Genomic DNA, 22528 nt, shown 5'->3' on the forward strand with positions numbered 1-22528 from the left:
TTAGTTTCACCAAATAAAAGTTAATACATATTATTGCCGTTTCCAGAATGCCATTATCAGGCAGCATCACCTGGTAAATTGCTAAGTGCCATCACTGGAAAGCTGCTCACAAACTCACAGTGGAGCCAACTGGGTGAAGTGGGAAGTGACAACGCTGTGACAGTGGCCAGGAAGGCACCAGAAGAGTAGCACTTGTTTTAAAGTCAGGGATGTGGTATGAAGGTGGAAAAGGATGAAACCAGGTTGAAAGCTGGAACACCAAAAGATAACTACCAATTACTGAGTGAAAGCCATGTTCCTGAGGTTTTACAGATATTATTATTTTTGAAGTTAATCCTGTGTGATAGCTATTTATCACCTCCATTTTAGAGCTGAGGAAACAGAATTAGAAAAGTCAAATAACTTACTGCATAATCATTCAGCTATCATGAAGCAAACAAGGAATTCAAAACTAGATTTATTTGACTCCAGAGCCCAGACTCTTTTCATTTCCCCAGGCTGCCTCTCTGGTTCTTCAGTATATAGAATTCAGGTTCCCTGTGAGCAATTTCACTGTTGTGGGCTCTAGGAGGGAGCGATCCACCTGGAGGCAAATGGTCACATACTATCGCCTGGGGAGCCTAGAGTTTTCAGCCTTTGTTTGTCCCAAGCCACCTTTATACATAATCTTTTCTCCCGTTTTCCCTTTTACAGACCTAACACACTGGATGGATGGATGGATAGAAGGAAGGAGAGAAGGAGGAAGGGATGGAGGGAGGGAGGCAAGCTGACTTAGATGTTTATTTCATTTACAAACTCCTTTATCCTTGTCATTGTTCAAGTTGTTCCCTGCACCTGAAGCCCTTCTCCAATATCCCGATAGCTAATCACATCTATGACTGAAGGTCCAGTTCAAATGCCATCTCCACACAGCACTCCCTAGTCTCCCACTCTCTCATTCAGTAGTAGTACCTCCAATCTAAATTTTCCTGACCCTTTATGTATAAAATAAATATACAAATAATATGATGCCAGACAGATATATGCTATAAATAAAATAAAGGGGCAGGGGAAAAGAATGACCAAGGGGGCAGTGTAAGGACCCAGAAAGTGTCAGGCAAGACCTCTCCAAGGCAGTGATTTGTAATACGGTGTGTTTAATTCAACACAAACTATTTCGGCACCAATATCTGTTTCACAAAATACTCTTCTTCAATTCTCCATACCCTCCCCTTAATCTTTTCCAGAAATAGTCTGCCGTAGTGGTTTTTCATTACTGCTATTATTTTAGAGGAAAAAAAAATCTCACACAAGATGTTGACAGGTGCTTTACAAACAGGTGCAAATTTCAAATCACGAATATTCTGAAAAAAATGTTAAAAGTGATTTGTCAGTGAGAAGTCTGATGCCAAAATGAAGCTGAACTACAAGAATTTAAAATGGAATTTCAAGAAAATGACTTAGCAACTCTTCAACTCTATAATCTGCACGTTTACTTTCTATCATATATGAAAAGAAGAATGGCAACAGGAAAATATACTTGAAGAGAGATCCTGCAGTTTTTCACTTAAGGATAGATGGGGACTTCCCTGACAGTCCGGAGCATTCACTGCCAAGGCTGGGGTTCGATCCCTAGTTGGGGAACTAAGATCCCACAATCCGCACAGGGCACAGCCAAAAAAAAAAAAAGGCAGAAAAATTAGAATACCCTCACCCCTTTAAAAGCCATACTATCTACATGACTTAAAGAAAACCAGCACATGCTAAAATTTTCTTTCACAGGCTTATACAAGAGCTTGGAGAGCTCAACCCCTTCAATCACTTGTAACTAGGAGATGCCTTAACACAAAAATCTAAGGGGCAAAGTACTCACTTCCCTTTCTTCCTCAGATTATTTTGCCGATTCCCCAGTATCCTGAAAGAAATATCTGTAGTCTATTCTATCTTTCAAAACTATTACTCTGATCCCAGTCAAATCTTTTCTCTTACTTCCCTGATTACAAAATTCCCTCTTTTATCTACACTATCGTCCTATCTGCCTTGACTTTTTTCTTATCTAATGAGAAAAATATTCTTCCAGGCAGACTTACAGATCCCCAAAACTTATTTCTACTTCAGGAATTCTTAATCTTTTTGTGCCATGGGTCTCTTTGGTAGTCTGGTAAAGCCTATGAACCCCTTCTCAGATTGCTTTTAAATGCATAATTAAATATATGCAATTTAAAAAAATTAATTATACTGAATATTAACAAAACAATGAAAAAACCCTGATATTGCAATATATGTACACCTTTATTATCACATTAAGCAACAAAATCTAACAGTGGATTCAGTAATACCATAATTCAAAAAATTATGAGCATAAATGACATTTTTAAAATGTTTATTGGAGTATATCACAAATTATATTTTGAGATATCTGCAAAAACTAAACATGACACAAAAATATCTGTAATTTTTATTGGTGACAAAGTCACAGGCATTGCTAATTCTACTGAGGTTTGTTGCTTACATTCATAACTGAAGGAAATGATAATACAGTTATCAGATAATAAAAATAAAGACGTGATTTTATCCCCATTCTAGTTCAAGGAGCCCCTGATTTCTATCCACCAACCGGTGAATCCCAGATTAAAAATCCTTTCTAGTTCAAAACCTTGCTCAAACTGATTTCTGCCACAAATTTTAAAATAAAAACACTGATTTCTCCTTTGATCTAGCTCTCATCTGAACATACCACCATTCCTCCCTGTTTTTACGCAGATGTATACATATAAACCTGTTTATTTCTATGACTTGCCTATCCAGCACCCATTTAAATTTTGCCAGTCAATAAAAGGCGAAATTGAAGGAAAGGAGATAGAAGCAACCAACAGCTCCTCACTTACAGACGTCCAACAGGAAGTGGAAAGATGCCAAGTACGGTGTGTACGTTTTTGGTAGGTGGGCTCCCCGACCCGTGAGTCCAGCTTGTCAAGAGTCTCCGAAGCAAGACATCTTCACCAGCGGCACTCAGAAGACATTCCACCTCCTCCTCACCTCCCATACTCAGTTCCCTGGCTGCCAGGTCGCTCGCCTCTGGCTCTCACCCGAAGCCACCCCGCGGTCCTCCAGTCCCTTCCCATCCCATCCCCCACGCGTCCCTCCCTCCAGTCTGCCCCAGGCTGCCCTGGCCTCTGCGCGCCGCCACATCTCTCCCCTGGACCTAACCGTGTGCCCCCACCCCCACTTCTCCCCTCACTGCACGGAAGGGCCCAGGGGTCAGCTGGACCCGGCGGCCCACCGTCAGCGCAGGCTGCGGCCCTAGGCCGAAGCAGCACGGCCGCCAGGCAAGGAGACGCGCACTCCGCGCAGCTGTATCGGGGACATGCACTCACCAAGAAGACCATGCGGAGGAGGGCACCGAGCTCTCCGCAGGACCGCCACTCGGCCTCGTATCCGTTGCCCTCGCGGCGAACTGCCACCGCCGCCGCCGCCGCCACAGCCGCCGCCACTCGCTAGTTGGCTTCCCTGCGTCCTGCGGCGGCGCTGCCGCCACGCCATGGCGCGTGCGCGGCGCCGCGGGGGCCCCTGGGACTAGTAGTTCAGGCCGGCAGCCAGCGGTGCCTCTTCCGCTTTTACCACCCAAGTCCGCGGCAGGCTGGAGCGGTCTTGAGCTGCTGGGGTACCGCGAAACGGCTTCCGGAAAATTGTTCACCAAACACTCGCCCTTGCTTCCGCGTACGGTACTGCGTACCGTACCGTACCGTACCGTACTATGTGAATAATCCGGCTGAGCAAGTATGTGTAAAGTAAAACAATTTAGAGCATTTATGTTTTAGATAACAAGTGTCACTTGGCCAGAACACATCATTTGAAACACACACACCCACACACCCCTCTTCTTCCTTTCTGTCAAAGGGTCATTAATTGCCTTTGTGTTATCTGGATTTTCAGTCTTAAACTTGATTTCCCACTCCTTTTATCAAATTTTACTTGACCATACAGTTTTTTAGGTCGATTGACAATTTATCTAATACAAATTTTTTTATAAAAACAATTCAGATATATTCAAATATAAAGTTAACTGAGCTGAACAGTCCTAGAAACCTTAGAATTGCAAGACAGCTTAAAGGTCATTAGTCCACCTCCGGCCCAGGCAGGAATTCCCTCTTGTACACTCCAGCCAGATAGTCACCCAACTTCTATTTCAAACAGTTCAAATTTCAGGGTGCTCACTTCCTTAAGTAAGGAGGCCTGGTCAATTGCTGGGCAGCGTTAAATGTTAGAAAGTTCTTCTGCTGAACCAAAATCTACTTCCCATTTACTTTCTTCCATTGCTAGTTGTTATGCTGCCTGGAGCAATATAGAATGTTTTCCACTTGATAGGCTTTCAAAAAATTGAACACAATGATTATATCCTCCAACACTAGGAGTCTCCAGACCAAAAAAAAGCGTCAGTTTTGCAACAATTTCAGATCTGATTCAGCTCCCAGACTGCTTTCCATTCAGTCATCCTCCTTGATGTATTATCTTTAAAAATTGTCAAAATTTGCCTCAGATTTATAGCCTGTTTTATTTATTTATTTTTTGAATTTATTATTATTTTTTTAAAGTTTTGAGTTGATGTTGCAGACTCAGAGAAGAATGCCTGGATTCATTCTTTTTTCTTTTTTTTTTTTGGTAGAAGATGTTGGGGGTAGGAGTTTATTAATTTTATTAATTTTATTTTTGCTGTGTTGGGTCTTCGTTTCTGTGTGAGGAGGGTTTTCTCTCGTTGTGGCAAGCGGGGGCCACTCTTCATCGCAGCGCGTGGGCCTCTATCGCGGCCTCTCTTGTTGCGGAGCACAGGCTCCAGACACGCAGGCTCAGTAGTTGTGGTTCACGGGCCCAGTTGCTCCAAGGCATGTGGGATCCTCCCAGACCAGGGCTCGAACCCGCGTCCCCTGAATTAGCAGGCAGACTCTCAACCACTGCGCCACCAGGGAAGCCCAGCCTTGTTTTATTACCACAAGAGCATTCTATGAAAAAAACTTAAAAAAAAAAAAAAAAGAGCATTCAGTATACCTGACCAGCATACTGGTCAGGTATTATTGCTATCATATTGCCATTAAACTGAATCAAGAATTCCATCAGATCAAAGATTATTCCTCAACTCTGTTATAAAACATTGTCCAAAGCAACAAGGGAATGAAAAAGGCAACAGGATATGGTTTACAATTTAGGGTAAAACGATAATTCACACAGATTAAGGATCATAATAATAAGCTAAGCTCCAGATTCCTGGCAAAAGTCTTCATCAAATTGAGGGGCCATGACTTTAAGAAGGAAGTTAACACTTGAGAGTTACTGAATGGTAGGATTTGAATAAAGAAATGGCATGTGAGGATTGCTAAGGAAGAACCCAGCCTGAGCAAAATGAATGCATTCACAGTTTGCTCTCACTTAACACCGAGTACAGTACTATAAGTGAGCTGGAGCACACAGGCCAGGTTAAGGGGAAAGGAAAGGGCCCCCAAAGTTGCAAAAAGCTCTTGAGGGTTGTGAAGAAACCGCACTGTGTGTAATAAGTAAAAAGGGCACTAGGATGGTCAATTAGTTGTTCTGAGCTCTTCTCTGTCAACCTACAAATGAAAAGCTTGAACTAGGTAAGTTGTTCTCAATCATTTTTTTCCAGCCAGCACATCCAAGGAACACAAACTGCACACTAGAACAATGATCACAACAACGGTAATTCTTGTGGAATATGAAGTATTTTTCTCAATGCCTTTCACACAGGGGAAAGTGAACTCAAGAGGTGAAAAGACACTCAATAAATAGTACTCCTTGAGGGCAGAGAACCCTGTCTTATTCACCACTATCTCTCTGGAACCTGCCATACTACCTAGGATGTAATACATATCTTCTTTAAAAAAAAAAAAAAAGAATGGATGAATAAACAGTAAAACATGGCCAAAGCCTTTTTCCTTCCACTACATCACTCAGCCTTCCTTGACATACAGGGATATGAAATTGCTTGTCCCTAGTCACAGAATTCATACCAGATCTTGATCAGAGCTCAGTTCTTCACATGCTCAACCTCATACTCTGCCGCAGAAGCAGAGAGCATTGACATACTCAGAAATTTTTTTAATGTTCTTTTCTTCATTTGTGCACAGCCAGTCTTGGAGGTAAGACGAGATAGCAGGTGCTATGCCAAGTGATTTGGGGGTCTTTGGCAAGTGTTTCTGGACAAAAATATTTTTTCCTCACATCCATGAAAGCCCCCTGAAATGTCATCCTTAGCGTTAGAAACATTGAATCCTGGATGTTAGAGCTGAGTATCAGAGATCATCTAGTCCAATACCTGCATTCGTTTGAATTTGGAGGCTGTTCCTCAAGAGATCCTAGTTAAAAAACACATGCCCCTGCGAAAAGTAACATTTAAGTTATTATGCATCTATACTTAGGAAAGAAATACGACAGTTAATTGAGAGCAAACCATACCAGAAAGAAAAGCAGGGCCATATCCAGAAAGAAATAAAGATTAGGACGAAGGAGAGCAAGATGAAAGGGAGAAAAACAAGGACTTCATCTATGTGCAATTTTTTTAATCTACTTGGCACACAGATTGGGAAATGAATTAATTTGAAGCAGTACATACTTAGGTGTAGATAGCTACAGCTTGTGCAAAGATTAATCTTAGTGTCTCATCTGAGACAATTAAATTATAAACTAGGTGATATGTAAATATAGCAATAACATGGATAGAAACCAATACAGCAGAGAATGAACTCTGAGACTGTATTTTCTTTTTTAATTTATTTTTAAAAATTAAAAAAATAATTATTTGTTTGTTTTGGCTGCGCCAGGTCTTAGCTGCGGCACGTGGGGCGTCTGGCTCTTTAGTTGCGGCATGCATGCGGGATCTAGTTCCCCAACCAGGGATGGAACCTGGGCCCCCTGCACTGGGAGCTTGGAGTCGTACCTACTGGACCACCAGGGAAGTCCCTGAGACTGTATTTTCAACTGTAAAACAGAAACGTCACCAACCCTATCTATCCCATCTGATTGTTATGAAGTTAAAACCAAAGGAGGTAGGTCAAAGCTTTTTACCATACAGCAAAACACAAATGTTATGCTTTGACATAGTTCAAACTCAAACAGCAGGCAAACATTCAATGCTAAAGGCTAACTTAGTCGTTTTTTGTTTCTTAATTTCTTTTATAAAATTTATTTGCAATCTGACAAGTAATATATTAATTCTTGTTCTTAAAAATGTATACAATACACAACATGGATGGACCTAGAGATATCATACTAAGTGAAGTAAGTCATACAGAGAAAGACAAATATCATGATATCACTTAATGTGGAATCTAAAAAATGATACAAATGAACTTATTTACAAAACAGAATCACAGACTTAGAAAACAAACTTACAGTTACCAAAGAGGAAAGGTGGGGGGGGGGGAGGGATAAACTAGGAGGTGGAGATTAACATATACACACTGCTATATATAAAATAGTTAATCAACAAGGACCTACTGTATAGCACAGGGAACTCTACTCAATACTCTGTAATAACCTATATGGGAAAAGAATCTGAAAAAATATAGGTGTATGTATGCATATAACTAAATCACTTTGCTGTATATCTGAGTCTAACACAATATTGTAAATCGACTATACTCCAATATAAAAATTTTAAGAATAAATAAATAAATAATAAAATTTTAAAAATGTATACAATACAAATAAGTCAAAATTTCCTCTTGATTCCCACCCAATTCCATCCAGGAGCCACTCTTGTCAATTTGATAGGTAACTGCCCAGATTTGGTGGCGGGTTGTTTAACCCAAATAGAATCACATTGTACATACTGTTCCATGTTCTATAATGCTTTTTTCATGTAATAGTAAATCCTGGCATCTTTCCACATAGATACATAAAAATCTACCTCATTGTTTTGAACCTTGCACAATACTTCCATAGTACAATCTACCCTAGTTAATTTAGCATCCCCTGTTGATGGACATTTAGGTTGACTCATCACATTTTGAATAACAAAAAGGACATGTGAATTAACTATATGTTATTTCTTAATGGGAAAATTTTTCTAAACCTCTGGAAAATCCAAAGAGACTGACATGGAAGCTGTCCTATACACAAGTGGCACAAAATATCCTTCATAAAGTCCTTTTTGCACTTAAACAGTCCAATTGAAAGTAAAGGACAAGATTCCAGTCACAGCCCTACTCCATGCTCTGGGCCCTTGGTTGTCCTGCACTGGCCCCCACTGGCAGGTTCAGAAATAGTGATACTCAGAGGTCGATTAACTATGAAGCTGATGGAGCTTATGATTTAAGGCAGTGTATTCACATAGTTGTATGGTTTTGTAACATTTGCCAAGGAATTTTAAATTATTGGCTAAATCAAGGACAACAGCATAAAAGCCTAAAACTTGAGAATACTGGAAATGAGGATCATTTCCTGTAGAACAGGATCATAAATCATGCAACTCACACTTCAGCCCAACGAAATCTACTATAAAACTTATTTTTCTACCAGTGCAAGGGATGTCCAGACCGATAGGAGCTGTAATGTTAACGGAACATAAAGCTTTCGTGCATTATCTGTATTTGAATTTAACCCATGACTAATTATAATATATGAAATATCTTTAACGTAATCGTATTTTACATCTTTCACTGACAACTTTTTTCATTGTCTTGTATTACTTAGTTTTTTTTTTTTTTTTTTTTTTTTTTTTTTCGGTACGCGGGCCTCTCCAGTTGCGGAGCACAGGCTCCGGACGCGCAGGACCAGCGGCCATGGCTCACGGGCCCAGCCGCTCCACGGCATGTGGGATCCCCCCCAGACCGGGCACGAACCCGCATCCCCTGCACCGGCAGGTGGACTCTCAACCACTGTGCCACCAGGGAAGCCCTATTACTTAGTTTTAAGTTCTCAAAGTTTTTCAAGCTTGTTAAGCTCCTGATAGATAAACAGAGATTTTTTTTTTGACTCCTCATTCTTTTTTGATTTTTGAGTATATTTCTACAAATCAGCCCTCACCCTATCCCTCAGTCCCTTCTAAGGTTTATAGAACAATTTAAGTGCTCTATGTTGATCAACCACAAAAGGCAGGACAGATGGACTTTTAAAGATCCTTTTTCCTCACATCTAAGGAAACCCCTTTGGTCCTCTGCCTCTCCTCCATATCCCCTATATGGACTTTATGCCCTTCCATCCTGACAACTTCATTTCCTGAGAAGTATGTCTAGGAGACCTCTCCATGGCAAAATATACAAATCTTCAAATCCCTTTTCAATTTTGCATAATATTAAAAGTATGGATGAGCCCTAGTTCATTTAAACTGTCTTCTATCAACTCACACTTACTTAGGTTATTTCCACTGTTTTGCTGTAGCAAAGGCTTCAAGTGCTGTTCCCACCGCTGCAATGGCTGAGGGCTGTGGTGCTCTAGGGTCTCCCACTAAGGTCTTTTCTCAGACGTAGGGATGGAAACGGCTCCTGATGCTGGCAGGTGCCTTCACTGGTTAGGGCTGAGGAGAAGCAGGATGGGAACAGGGCTTCTGGGCAGAGAGGGTTAAGGGGTGAAGACGCTGGAGTGGGCAGAGGGGCAAACAGGACCACAGTGGCGCCCAGGCCTCCTGGTTATGGGACAGCAGCTGCTGGGGTGCCACCTCTGACTCCAGAGCAGGCCGAGGCTGCCAGCTCCACCATGGTTGCTGTTCTCCAGAGGAAGAATGCTGCCCGCACCACAGCAGGCCCCAGTTCCCATGTGCCAGGAGCTGTCCAGGGTCCCCCAAATGAGTCTCTGCACTGCGGTCTTCCAGCTGTGAGAAGCGCTGTTGGGAAGCGTTAAGAACTTTGGGGCTGAAGCCCGAGGAGAGAGACGAGTGGAGGTCTCCAGAAGGCTCATTAGCTGGGGCCTGCAGGTCAGGCAAGGCCATATTCACACCCAGGCCACCAGCACACTCCCCAAAAACAGCTTGACCAGAAACATCTTCCGGCTTCCAGGAAAAAAAACGGGCATCTCTCTGGGCCACCAGAAGACCCTGCTGGCAAGGGCTGTCGGGGGCACAGAGTCCACCTTGATTGGATCCTGGAACTGGGGCGCCGACTCCTCCCTGAATAGGTTCTGGAACTGGGGGTTGTGCCTCTTCCTTCTGGGTATTCTTCAGAAGAACTCGAGCTCTCCTGTTCTGAAACCAGACCTGGATTCTCGGCTCAGGAATCTGGGTTCGCTTGGCCAGATCTATTCTGACATTAATATCAGGGTAAGCGTCACTCCTAAAAGCCTCAGTAAGAATCTTGTATTGGTTTTTGTCGAACTTGGTTCTCTTGTGCCTGCGGCCATCTTGGGGCCCCTTCGAAGACATGACAAGGACGCGCCTGCAGACGAGCAAGGAACTTCAGCGCGAACCGCCTCCCTCTCTCTAGGAGTCCTGTAGATGCACTCCAGAGATTTTTTTTTTTTTTTTTTTTTTTTTCCGATACGCGGGCCTCTCACTGTTGTGGCCTCTCCCGTTCCGGAGCACAGGCTCCGGACGCGCAGGCTCAGTGGCCATGGTTCACTGGCCTAGCTGCTCCGCGGCATGTGGGATCTTCCCGTACCGGGGCACAAACCCGTGTCCCCTGCATTGGCAGGCGGATTCTCAACCACTGCACCACCAGGGAAGCCCCAGAGATTTTTTTAATAACAAAAAGTATAGACAAAAAAAGTAACATGCTTACAATTTATATACTCTTTGAAAATCGGATATCAACAATTTTAATGGCTACATAATATTTCATCATACTGATAAATCATAAATTGTCATTTCAAAATGGAAATTACTCTAACAATTTTTTAAATGCCAAATTCATGCAAATTAAAGAAATTCTAGAATACAGAAATAAGTTAAATAGAAACTTAATACTTTGTAAAGCTTATTTTAAAAATAAGTGGTATAGTACTCTCATACTATTGAGTAACCTGCTTTTTTTACGTAATAAAATTTGTTTTGCTAACTTTATAAGCTAATTCTAAAATTTATATGGAAATACAAAGCACCAAGATTGGCCAACAACACTCCTGAAGAAGAGTAACGTGGAAGAAGGACTTGTCCTACCAGATATCAAAATTTATTACAGTTGACCCTTGACCAATGTGTGGGGTTAGGGGCACCAACCCTCTGCATAGCACAAAATCTGAATGTAACTAACAGTTGTTCCTCTGTATCCACAGTTCTGCGTCCACAGATTCAACCAACCTCAGATTGTGTAGTACTGTAGTATTTCCTATTGAAAACACGTGTGGACCCATGCAGTTCAAACCTGTGTTGTTCAAGGGCCAGCTCTATATAGCTATAGAAATTAAGACAGAGGCTAACAAAATACTACTATGAAAAATGGTGCTGGGACATTTGCGTATCCATGTGGAAAAAAATTAACTTTACTCACACTATATACAACTCACATATATTAAAAAATAAATTCCAATTGAATTATATAGATATAAAAGAGACAGATTTTTAAAAATACTTTTTTTTTTTTTTTTTTTTTTTTGCGGTACGCGGGCCTCTCACTGTTGTGGTCTCTCCCGTTGCGGAGCACAGGCTCCGGACGCGCAGGCTCAGCGGCCATGGCTCACGGGCCCAGCCGCTCCGTAGCATGTGGGATCTTCCCGGACCGGGGCACCAACCCGTGTCCCCTGCATTGGCAGGTGGACTCCCAACCACTGCACCACCAGGGAAGCCCAAACTCAGTTTTTAATGCTTGCAAACCCCATGATCTTTCCCGTCACACTGACACATGCTCTCCTAAATACACTTCTCCAAAAAAAAAAACACGTGAAGAACAGAAAATGCATTGTTACTTTTTAAAAATTTATTTATTTAATTTATTTATTTAATTTATTTAGTTTTGGCTGCATTGGGTCTTCGTTGCTCCACGCAGCAACTTTCTCTAGTTGCAGCGAGCGGGGCCAACTCCTCACTGTGGTGCGCAGGCTTCTCATTGCGGTGGCTTCTCTTGTTGTGGAGCACGGGCTCTAGGTGTGCGGGCTTCAGTAGTTGCAGAACGCGGGCTCAGTAGTTGTGGCTCGCGGGCTCTAGAACTCAGGCTCAGTAGTTGTGGCGCATAGGCTTACTTGCTCCGCGGCATGTGGGATCTTCCTGGACTAGGGCTCGAACCCGTGTCCCCTGCATTCGCAGGTGGATTCTTAACCATTGCACCACCACGGAAGCCCTGTTTGTTGCTTTTGTGTGTGGGGAAGGGCAGGGAAGTTTCTCTATTAATGATTAAATTCATTTTCTAAAAGTGAAGACAAAACTTATTGAATAGCACATTGCACCTTCAGAAGTACTAAAAAGTCTTACATGATTCATACCTCCTATTACTCCCAGCTCAGGTATTAGGGAGATACTTTTCTTTCACTCCCTTATTTAATGAAGGCTAAGGAATTATTCCCAGTCTCTTAATAAAAAAGACATCTTTGGGCTTCCCTGGTGGCGCAGTGGTTGGGAGTCCGCCTGCCGATGCAGGGGACGCAGGTTTGTGCCCCGGTCTGGGAGGATCCCAAGTGCTGCGGAGCGGCTGGGCCCGTGAGCCATGGCCGCTGAGCCTAGGCCCGTGAGCCACGGCCGCTGAGCCTGCGCATCCGGAGCCTGTGCTCCGCAGCAGGAGAGGCCACAACAGTGAGAGGTCCGCATACCAAAAAAAAAAAAAAAGACATCTTTGTGGCCAATATAAGATTTTTTTTTTTTTGGTAAATTTTGGCTGCACTGGGTCTTAGCTGCAGCATTCAGGATCTACACCAGGGGATATTCGCCACGGGATCTTTAGTTGAGACATGCATGTGGGGTCTAGTTCTTTGACCAGGGATGGAACCCAGGGCCCCTTGCATTGGGAGCACAAAGTCTCACCCACTGGACCACCAGGGACGTCCCCAAGAGAGTAATTAGATGTAGCACTTTTCAAAGCATTTCCAAAAATCTTTGTCAAATTCAGTGTAATCACCAAACTTATTATTTCCCATTGATAGAAATCTTGAAAATTCACTCTCAAGAGGTGGTTTTCTTGAAGAGCGTCTAAAATTTATTCTAATAGTATATTTACATGATAAATAATAGCATTACCACTATTCTACAACTTTCCCATACAGTATCTCATTTGACCCTTTAAAAAAAATTAATTAATTAATCTATTTTTGGCTGTGTTGGGTCTTCGTTTCTGTGCGAGGGCTTTCTCTAGTTGCAGCAAGCAGGGGCCACTTTCATTGTGGTGCGTGAGCCTCCCACTGTCGCAGCCTCTCTTGTTGCAGAGCACAGGCTCCAGACGAGCAGGCTCAGTAGTTGTGGCTCACGGACCTAGTTGCTCCGCGGCATGTGGGATCTTCCCGAACCAGGGCTCGAACCCGTGTCCCCTGCATTGGCAGGCAGATTCTCAACCATTGCGCCATGAGGGAAGCCCTTATTTGATCCTTGAAACAAGCCACTAAGACAGGCAGGGACAGAAATCCCTGACATTCAATAGATGAAGAAACTGAGGCTCTGGGAGGTTGTTTTTTCCTACGGTCATGTGTCCTATCTCTTAGTTGAATATTCTCTCCAACAAAGCATGTGAAAAATTCTTAATTATCAGAACTTCAACTTGTCAGTCAACATTCAACTTGTCAATTACATAGGACTTTTCCTTTTCCTTCTTGCTCTATGCCTTTAATTCCCTTTCAGAAAGGAAGATTTGGGGACTAAATAACATTCATTCCTAATCAGTCCTGACTCTGCTTAGCTTTCTGAGATCAGATGGGAAATAGAAATCTATTTTCTTACCCATAAGAGCACAAGTGAAATGAGCTGGTTTAAATTACTGGATAAACTCTACATTTGTCTGTCTCCCAATATCAAAATACTTGTAAACTATGTAACTACTCTATATCCTAAAAACCATATGTAAGTCTTCTAAACCTGAAGCTCAGGATGACAACCTAGACTATAGAAATTAAAAATTAAACTGCCAAAGCTCAAATCCTGGCTCCATATCTTCTCAGCTGTGTGATCTCCTGCGCAAGTTTCTTTGCCTCTTGGAGTTTAGGATTCCTTAGCCCTAAAATTAGGGTTTTAAAAAAATGTTTTCATTTTTTTAAAATGAGGATTAAAAGAGATAATGCACTTAAAACATTTAGCATAGTGTCTAGCACTTATTTAAATATTGATAACTTGGCACTGATACTATTATCAGCATTTACAATTCAGCAAACTAGATTTATTTATGCACTTTCCTATTCAATCCATAAATGACTGCACTTTGCAATATATTGTAATATATAACATACCTAATATACTTGACATTTAAAAGATACTACAACCACCAATATACTCAATTCCCTTTAGCAGTTAGCCAGATATCACTTTTCTAAATCTCAGAAAAAGTAGAGTTGCAAAGCTTACTCCATCAATCAAGGGTGAGGCTGAAACTAAGAGCTCTCTTTTTAATGGATATGGAATATGATATATACAGAAAATTTGCTTGAAATTATACGTAGCTGTAATGTGGTGGAATGCTGATTTCTATCTTGATAATGGACTAATGTAACCTAAAGAAGGGTCAGTGTTACAGCAGTATACAAATCCTGTTGAAAGAGACGGATAGGGCTTCCCTGGTGGCGCAGTGGTTGAGAGTCTGCCTGCCAATGCAGGGGACACGGGTGCGTGCCCTGGTCCGGGAAGATCCCACATGCCACGGAGTGGATGGTCCCATGAGCCATGGCCGCTGAGCCTGTGCGTCCGAAGCCTGTGCTCTGCAACGGGAGAGGCCACAACAGTGAGGGCTGCGTACCACAAAAAAAAAAAAGAAAGAGACGGATGATGCAACTTCTGTTGTAAGAATGGAGTCAACTCTGAGTCACCAGTATAACCTTGAGGAGCACTAAAGGAGATAGAAAAATTCTTGAGCACTGACTCCTAGGCTCAGCATCTTAGTCAACTGCGTGTAAGATGTTTCAGTGCTATTTGGACACAGTGTTGCTCATACTAGTGAATCTCAAGAAAACATTCAGTGCAAAAAATACTAGAGTCATTAGCTCCTGACTATGATAAGTCCCATGAATCGTGTGTAATCATCTCACAAATATTTTGTGTCAAGCCTCTGGCCCGTCTCTAGTAGGCCCCCCCAAAAGATTTGTTGAATAAATGAACTTCATTTTTAAAAATTGTTAAGAGAATTGGCTACAGAGTCAAGCTGACTTGGATATCCTAACTCCATCACTTATCAGCTCTATGACTTTAAGCTAGTTAATTAATCTCTTTTGGTTTCAATTTTCTCATCTGTAAAATGGAAAATGCCAAGTATTGAACTGTAAGGACCAAAAGGCACAGGAGACAGACTAATGCTTGGCACATAGTAAGCCTGAAGTAAATAGAAGCCTTTATACTTTTTGCTTCAAGAGTAAGGCATTATCAAGACGTTTTTGTCTATCTAATGCGTTTAAGCACAGATCAGACCTTTTCCAGAAGGAGTGAAGGTAAAAACATATCCAAAAAGGATGAGGAAGGCCTTGTAAATGACAATCTGATCCACAATGGGAAATGATGGGCAGGAAGAGGAAAGACAGGGGGTGACAAGCTAGGAAAATGATACATCCCAGGGTGGGAGTGATGGCATTAGTAAGCTCTTCAGGGGAGAGCTGCCACATCGGGAGGGAACTCCGGAGTCATTTACTTAGGAGTCAATTACTTTGACCAGGCCTGCCCTGGGACTTACCGTGGGGCAAGGCAATGTGGAGAGGCCTAGTATAGACAAAGATAGCGAGGCAGGGGGTGCCGGGGAGAAATAACTGGCTAGTAGGAGCCATGACTCGCGGTCGGGCAGTGCCCAGACCAGGCCCTAGTCGAGGGCTGCGGCCCAGTTAGCAACAAAAGGCCCTGGGGCTTGGACACTCTAGTACCCGTAGTAGCTATGAAGGGCAGAGAAATTTGTTCTGAGGTGATCACAGCGTCTACGCTGATACCTGCCTGCCTGGGACGGGATGGAGGCGAGGAGGAGGAAGAGCCGCTTCCCTTGGGAGGGATGGAGGAAGGGCAGGCGGGCGGGCAGTGGAGAAGCAAGGGACCGAGGTCCCACTGCCTTGAGGGCATCTTGCACGCCGGACTGGCTCCAGCATCCTTAGGGCCCAGCGTGGAGGCGGGACCTCAGCAGTTACCGACGGAAACAGCCTCGGAGTGGGAGGTCGCGTCACGGACAGGCAGCTGCTAAACCAATGGAGCCAGAGCATGGGGCGGATGTTGCTTCCCATTGGTGGCTGTTGGGAGCGCCCAGCAGCCAATGAGTCAGCGCAGGGGGCGTCGCGGTGACGTTAGCTGCAGAGGAGGCCGCTTCGAATCCGCAGCGGCCAGCTTGGTGGCCTGGACCAATCAGCGGCCTCCAACGAGCAGGGCCTAGGCCAATCGGCAGCCTCCACGACGGGGCTGGAGGGAGGTTATATAAGCGGAGTAGGCAACGGCGCGGTCGACGTTGGCTGAGCTCTCACAGGCGCGTCGATTTGGGGTTTTCGTGCGTGTGAGAGGTAGGTGCCGCGGCCTGCCGTTCCGGACCTGCCCTTCGCCTTGTACGCTTCTCTTCCCGACCCCGGGCTGTGTCGTCCTCAGCTCGGGCATCTCGGTGCGCTCTCGTGTTGCGGCGGTCTGTGGCTGGTTTGCCTGCGAAGCCCTGCCTGCCTGCTGAGTGAGTGGACAACGGTGCCGGCAAGATGAAGCTCTCCCTTGTGGCTGCGGTGCTGCTGCTGATGCTCGGCGCGGCGCGGCCGGAGGAGGAGGACAAGAAGGAGGACGTGGGCACGGTGGTCGGTATCGACCTGGGCACCACGTACTCCTGGTAAGTGGGGTTTGTGGAAAAGGGGAGAATGGGGAGTGGCTTTTTGGACTCCCGTGAGCGTCGCTGATTTCTTCGGTTTTTCCGTCAGCGTCGGGGTGTTCAAGAACGGCCGCGTGGAGATCATCGCCAATGATCAGGGCAACCGCATCACGCCGTCTTATGTGGCCTTCACTCCTGAAGGGGAGCGTCTGATCGGCGATGCAGCCAAGAACCAGCTCACCTCCAATCCTGAGAACACGGTCTTCGACGCCAAGCGGCTCATCGGCCGTACATGGAACGACCCGTCTGTGCAGCAGGACATCAAGTTCTTGCCTTTCAAGGTTCGACCTGGTTTTTCTCTTCCAAATAGAAAGTGAGAAGAAAAAAAAAAAGAAAGTGGGGTGGTGGTGGGAGTATTTAGAATTAAGAAGTTACTGAAAAACAGTGCAGAGTCAAGCAAAAAGGATACAGACACGGTGTATCTATAATTTTTATTTAATAGTTTTAGTGTGTTACAGAACTTAAGAAAGTAAGGTTGGCAAAGAAATTTCACGCGTAACTACTCTGTCCGTAATAGTTTATAGCATTAAGATATTGATTAAAACTGAAGAGGCTTGTAATTATCAGGCACCTATACTTCTTAAAGTATTTGTGTTCAATATTCAGCTCCAAAGGACCAAAGTAAACCAAACTGTGGGGGAAGAAGTGGGTCTCAGACATTCCTCTTTTTAAAGTTTAAAATGTCATTGCTTCTACGTCTGAAAATAATTATTCTTTAAAATAGGTGGTTGAAAAGAAAACTAAACCGTACATTCAAGTTGATGTTGGAGGTGGGCAAACAAAGACATTTGCTCCTGAAGAAATTTCTGCCATGGTTCTCACTAAAATGAAGGAAACTGCCGAGGCTTATTTGGGAAAGAAGGTAAGTATTCCTAGAACAATGTCAAGCAGTTTTATTATTACCATTCTTGATTGTGTTGTGTTGATGCTTTCGTCGTTTTAAAAATCTGAATGACATCCATGCATCAGTTTTAATTACTTGTGTGCTTTACTGTAGGCCAAACAAAATACTAGCACCTTTCATGTGTTATCACTTAATGCTTGCAAATCCATGGGTATAAAATTATATATTATACCCATCTTAATAAAGCGATGGTTTGGCTGTAACTTAAGTAAAGGTTAAGCCATGTGATAAAATATGTTTAATTATCTTTTGTTATCCTTTTAGGTTACTCATGCAGTTGTTACTGTACCAGCCTATTTCAATGATGCCCAACGCCAGGCAACCAAAGATGCTGGAACTATTGCTGGGTTGAATGTTATGAGGATCATCAATGAGCCGTAAGTGTTAAATTAAAAAATATGGCATGTTTGCCAAATGGGGAAAGGTAAACTTAACTAAGTCATTTGTTTTTTTTCTCTCATTCTTTTAACAGTACAGCAGCTGCTATTGCTTATGGCCTGGATAAGAGGGAAGGGGAGAAGAACATCCTGGTGTTTGACTTGGGTGGTGGAACCTTTGATGTTTCTCTTCTCACTATTGATAATGGTGTCTTTGAAGTCGTGGCCACTAATGGAGATACTCATTTGGGTGGAGAAGACTTTGACCAGCGTGTCATGGAACACTTCATCAAGCTCTACAAAAAGAAAACTGGCAAAGACGTTCGGAAAGACAACAGAGCTGTGCAGAAACTCCGGCGTGAGGTTGAAAAGGCCAAACGGGCCCTGTCTTCTCAACATCAAGCAAGAATTGAAATTGAGTCCTTCTATGAAGGAGAAGACTTTTCTGAGACCCTGACTCGGGCCAAATTTGAAGAGCTAAACATGGTATGTTCCTTGTTTTTTGCTTTGCTAATGAGATCTAGTTAGGCTGTCTGAGTTTGGGAAATGGATTTAGGTTATTTTGACTATACCTGGGTATGACAGGCATCATCACAGTAATTTGTCACTTATTCTAGGACCTGTTCCGTTCTACCATGAAGCCTGTCCAGAAAGTGCTGGAAGATTCTGATTTAAAGAAGTCTGATATTGATGAAATTGTTCTTGTTGGTGGCTCTACTAGAATCCCAAAGATTCAACAACTGGTTAAAGAGTTTTTCAATGGCAAGGAGCCATCCCGTGGCATAAACCCAGATGAGGCTGTAGCGTATGGTGCTGCTGTCCAGGCTGGTGTACTCTCTGGTGATCAAGATACAGGTAAGTCGGGCTTCCCTGGTGGCGCAGTGGTTGAGAGTCCGCCTGCCGATGCAGGGAACATGGGTTCATGCCCTGGTCCGGGAGGATCCCACATGCCGCGGAGCGGCTGGGCCCGTGAGCCATGGCCGCTGAGCCTGCGCCTCCGGAGCCTGTGCTCCTCAACGGGAGAGGCCACAAGAGTGAGAGGCCCGCGTATCGCAAAAAAAAAAAAAAAAAAAAAAAAAAAAAAAAAAAAAGATACAGGTAAGTCATTGTCACAGCATATTCCATAGTGCTTCAGAGTATAATTAGCTGTCGCTTTAGAAAGCAATAGATTATGAGCAGCAAGCTCACACAGCTAGTAAAGGGTACAGTGAGGTCAAGACCTGGCACAGTCTCAAGATCCTTAGCAACTATATTTAATTCATTGCTTCTGAAATGATTTTGCATTGAACCTAATCAAGTGGCAAGATGGAAAAGATGAAGTTGTATTGTTTGTGGGGTCTGCTTGGAATTGCTCCTGTGACTCCTGAATTAGAACTTAGCTCGATTAACTTACCTTTGCAGGTGATCTGGTATTGCTTGATGTATGTCCCCTTACACTTGGTATTGAAACCGTGGGAGGTGTCATGACCAAACTGATTCCAAGGAACACTGTGGTGCCCACCAAGAAGTCTCAAATCTTTTCTACAGCCTCTGATAATCAGCCAACTGTTACCATCAAGGTCTATGAAGGTAATTGCTTACATTTGTTAATACCATGGTATGTTTTTGAAGAGCTTGACTTCTTTTAACATACTCTATTGAAATGTCTAGGGAAAGAAATCCCTGCTATTTTCTGGTGGGAGGGCCCTAATTTAACTAGTATTGAGTTTGGTAGAGCCAGTACTAAAATCTGTTTCTTATCTAGCTATCTAGCATTCTTTCCCATTAAAAATACCTTCTGGGGGAATTCCCTGGCTGTCCAATGGTTAGGACTCCATGCTTCCACTGCAGGGGGCACAGGTTCGATCCCTGGCTGGGGAACTAAGATCCCACATGCTGCGTGGTATGGCCAAAATAAGTAAATTCAAAAATACAAGAAGAAGGACTTCCCTGGTTGCCCAGGGGCTAAGACTGCACTCCCAATGCAGGGGTCCTGGTTTCAATCCCTGGTTGGGGAACTAGAGCCCACATGCTGAAACTGAGTTCACATGCCACAACTAAAAGGTCCCTCGTGCCACAGCTAAGACCTGGTGCAGCCAAATAAATAAATTAAAAAGATAAATATTAAAATACAAGAATAAGTAAAGGGTTCACACTGCTATAAAGTAGATGAAATTCAATTAAGAATTACTAGTGGGCTTCCCTGGTGGCGCAGTGGTTGAGAATCCGCCTGCCGATGCATGGGACACGGGTTCGTGCCCCGCTCTGGGAAGATCCCACATGCCGCGGAGCGGCTGGGCCCGTGAGCCATGGCCGCTGAGCCTTGCGTGTCCGGAGCCTGCGCTCCGCAACGGGAGAGACCACAACAGTGAGAGGCCCGTGTACCACAAAAAAAAAAAAAAAAAAAAAAAAGAATTACTAGTAACTTTAACTTAACTCACTGTTCCTTTCCCATCACTGACCCACTTCTAGGTTGATAGAGTGCCCTTGACACTCAGGCTCTAACAGACTGAAACGTAGGGATCCGGATGTACTAATGTTTGTCGGTAACAGCTAACAAATTTTTTTGTGTGTGACTTCTAGGTGAACGACCTCTGACGAAAGACAATCACCTTCTGGGAACTTTTGATCTGACTGGAATTCCTCCTGCTCCCCGTGGGGTTCCACAGATTGAAGTCACCTTTGAGATAGATGTGAATGGCATTCTTCGAGTGACAGCTGAAGACAAAGGTACAGGCAACAAAAATAAAATCACAATTACCAATGACCAAAATCGCCTGACACCTGAAGAAATTGAAAGGATGGTCAATGATGCTGAGAAGTTTGCCGAGGAAGACAAAAAGCTCAAGGAGCGCATTGACACCAGAAATGAGTTGGAAAGCTATGCCTACTCTCTAAAGAATCAGATTGGAGATAAAGAAAAGCTGGGAGGTAAACTTTCCTCTGAAGATAAGGAGACCATGGAAAAAGCTGTAGAAGAAAAGATTGAGTGGCTGGAAAGTCACCAAGATGCTGACATTGAAGATTTCAAAGCTAAAAAGAAGGAGCTAGAAGAAATTGTTCAGCCAATTATCAGCAAACTCTATGGAAGTGCAGGCCCTCCCCCAACTGGTGATGAGGAACCAGCAGACAAAGATGAGTTGTAGACACTGCTCTGCTAGTGCTGTATTATTGTAAATAACTGGACTCAGGAACTTTCGTTAGGAGAAAATTGAGAGAACTTAAGTCTCGAATGTAATTGGAATCTTCACCTTGGAGTGGAGTTGAAAATGCTATTATAGCCCAAGTGGCTGTTTACTGCTTTTCATTAGCAGTTGCTCACATGTCTCGGGGTGGGGGGCGAGGAAGAATTGGCTATCACCAAAAGTGGGTAAAAAAGCTGGGTTAAGGATGTGTGTTCACCTTGAAAATGTTCTATTTAACAATTGGGTCATGTGCATCTGGTGTAGGAACTTTTTTCTACCATAAGTGACACCAATAAATGTTTGTTATTTACACTGGTCTAATTTTTGTGATAAGCTTCTAATTAGGTTAGTCATTTATTTTAAGGTTAGAGTCTCGGATTGAGGGGAGTGTTTGGCGTTTTGAGGTAAGGAAAACACTTTTTTTTATTCAGTCATTTCTGGAAATCTGCCTAACCTAATCTAAGAAAAGGGGTGGGAGGTTCATCCATATCCTTAACTAGGCAAGGGCCATTTTACAGTGCCCAAGAGTGGAGTTTTCCTGAGCATAATTGAAATGTTCTATTTCCCCTTACCTTTCAAGAACTTCTGGTGGCTTTTTATTACTAATGATGCTTTATACCTGCTTGGATTCCTTTGAGATTTGATGGAGTGATGGATCACTGATGATAACGTTACACACCTGGATTCAATTCATAATTTTAGAATGTGAAGGTATATTTTTGAACCTCAGCTATGTCAGTCTCCATCTCAGTGGTATAGGAGTGGGATCTAGAATGGTGACCTACATTTAGCTCTACTAAAGTTTAATAAGTATGGTCAATAAAGGGCAGGCTATCATGCTAACATGAAATCCAATTCAGCCCAAGGATAGGTATTTTATAGATGGGTAGCCAGCTGAAAGGTTAACTTGCAGAACTAGGACCTGACGGTGTGATAGTTTTACTCTGAGGCCTGCATCTCTGCTGCGTTGCCCAAATGCATTTGGACAGAGGGTCTTCAGGCCTACGCCCATACAAACGTTAAAAATGACCTGCAGTGCTATGTGCAGTGGGATAGGGCATAGTGGGGACAGATAAGGGCCAGTCTTTGTCCCTGTCCCCAGTGGCTCTCAATACCAAGAGCCAACAGTCTGCACCTCTTTCTGAGGAGCAGCTAATATTAAAAACACTTCAGCCTGTGAATGTCCACTCCCTAATTTCTACAGCTTTTGTTGTATCTAGCAATTAG

At 43.4% G+C, this 22528-nt stretch overlaps 3 protein-coding genes and 1 long non-coding RNA gene across 17 annotated transcripts in view; 1 reads left to right on the top strand and 3 right to left on the bottom strand.

The window, feature by feature from the left end:
• GAPVD1 (GTPase activating protein and VPS9 domains 1) overlaps positions 1-3539 on the bottom strand; it is a 71707-nt gene extending 68168 nt beyond the window's left edge. For 3 of the 13 annotated variants that reach the window (XM_059072987.2, XM_067040734.1, XM_059072985.2), the window contains exon 1: positions 3357-3531. The gene's annotated coding sequence lies outside the window, so the exon portion shown is untranslated. Of the gene's footprint in view, positions 1-70; positions 251-3356 lie in introns of those variants that run through there. The other 10 variants (XM_067040731.1, XM_067040728.1, XM_067040730.1 and 7 more) reach the window with 8 other exon arrangements.
• Positions 3540-9499: 5960 nt separating this feature from the next.
• LOC131761523 (homeobox protein MIXL1-like) lies at positions 9500-10345 on the bottom strand. The gene has a single exon (XM_059072369.2). The coding sequence runs from the start codon at positions 10343-10345 to the stop codon at positions 9500-9502; it is 846 nt and encodes a 281-aa protein (XP_058928352.1).
• Positions 10346-11812: 1467 nt separating this feature from the next.
• LOC136794644 (uncharacterized) lies at positions 11813-16133 on the bottom strand. Its single transcript, XR_010841719.1, has 2 exons — positions 15959-16133; positions 11813-12260 (listed from the first exon to the last, which is right to left on the bottom strand). It is a non-coding gene; the product is annotated as an uncharacterized lncRNA (long non-coding RNA).
• A 250-nt stretch (positions 16134-16383) lies between these two features.
• Positions 16384-21611, top strand: HSPA5 (heat shock protein family A (Hsp70) member 5). 2 transcript variants are annotated; one of them, XM_067040738.1, is made up of 9 exons: positions 16405-16509; positions 16592-16817; positions 16906-17137; positions 17581-17718; positions 18025-18137; positions 18233-18623; positions 18755-18992; positions 19539-19706; positions 20700-21611. In XM_067040738.1, the coding sequence occupies exons 2-9, from the start codon at positions 16693-16695 to the stop codon at positions 21260-21262; spliced, it is 1968 nt and encodes a 655-aa protein (XP_066896839.1). In that variant the 5' UTR covers positions 16405-16509; positions 16592-16692; the 3' UTR covers positions 21263-21611. The 2 variants fall into 2 exon arrangements, with proteins under 2 accessions (XP_058929057.1, XP_066896839.1); XM_059073074.2 differs by having other exon boundaries at positions 16384-16817.
• Positions 21612-22528: the final 917 nt, after the last annotated feature.

The sequence above is a fragment of the Kogia breviceps genome, chromosome 8, assembly GCF_026419965.1.
Source record: "Kogia breviceps isolate mKogBre1 chromosome 8, mKogBre1 haplotype 1, whole genome shotgun sequence".
In the NCBI taxonomy this organism is placed as follows: domain Eukaryota; kingdom Metazoa; phylum Chordata; class Mammalia; order Artiodactyla; family Physeteridae; genus Kogia; species Kogia breviceps.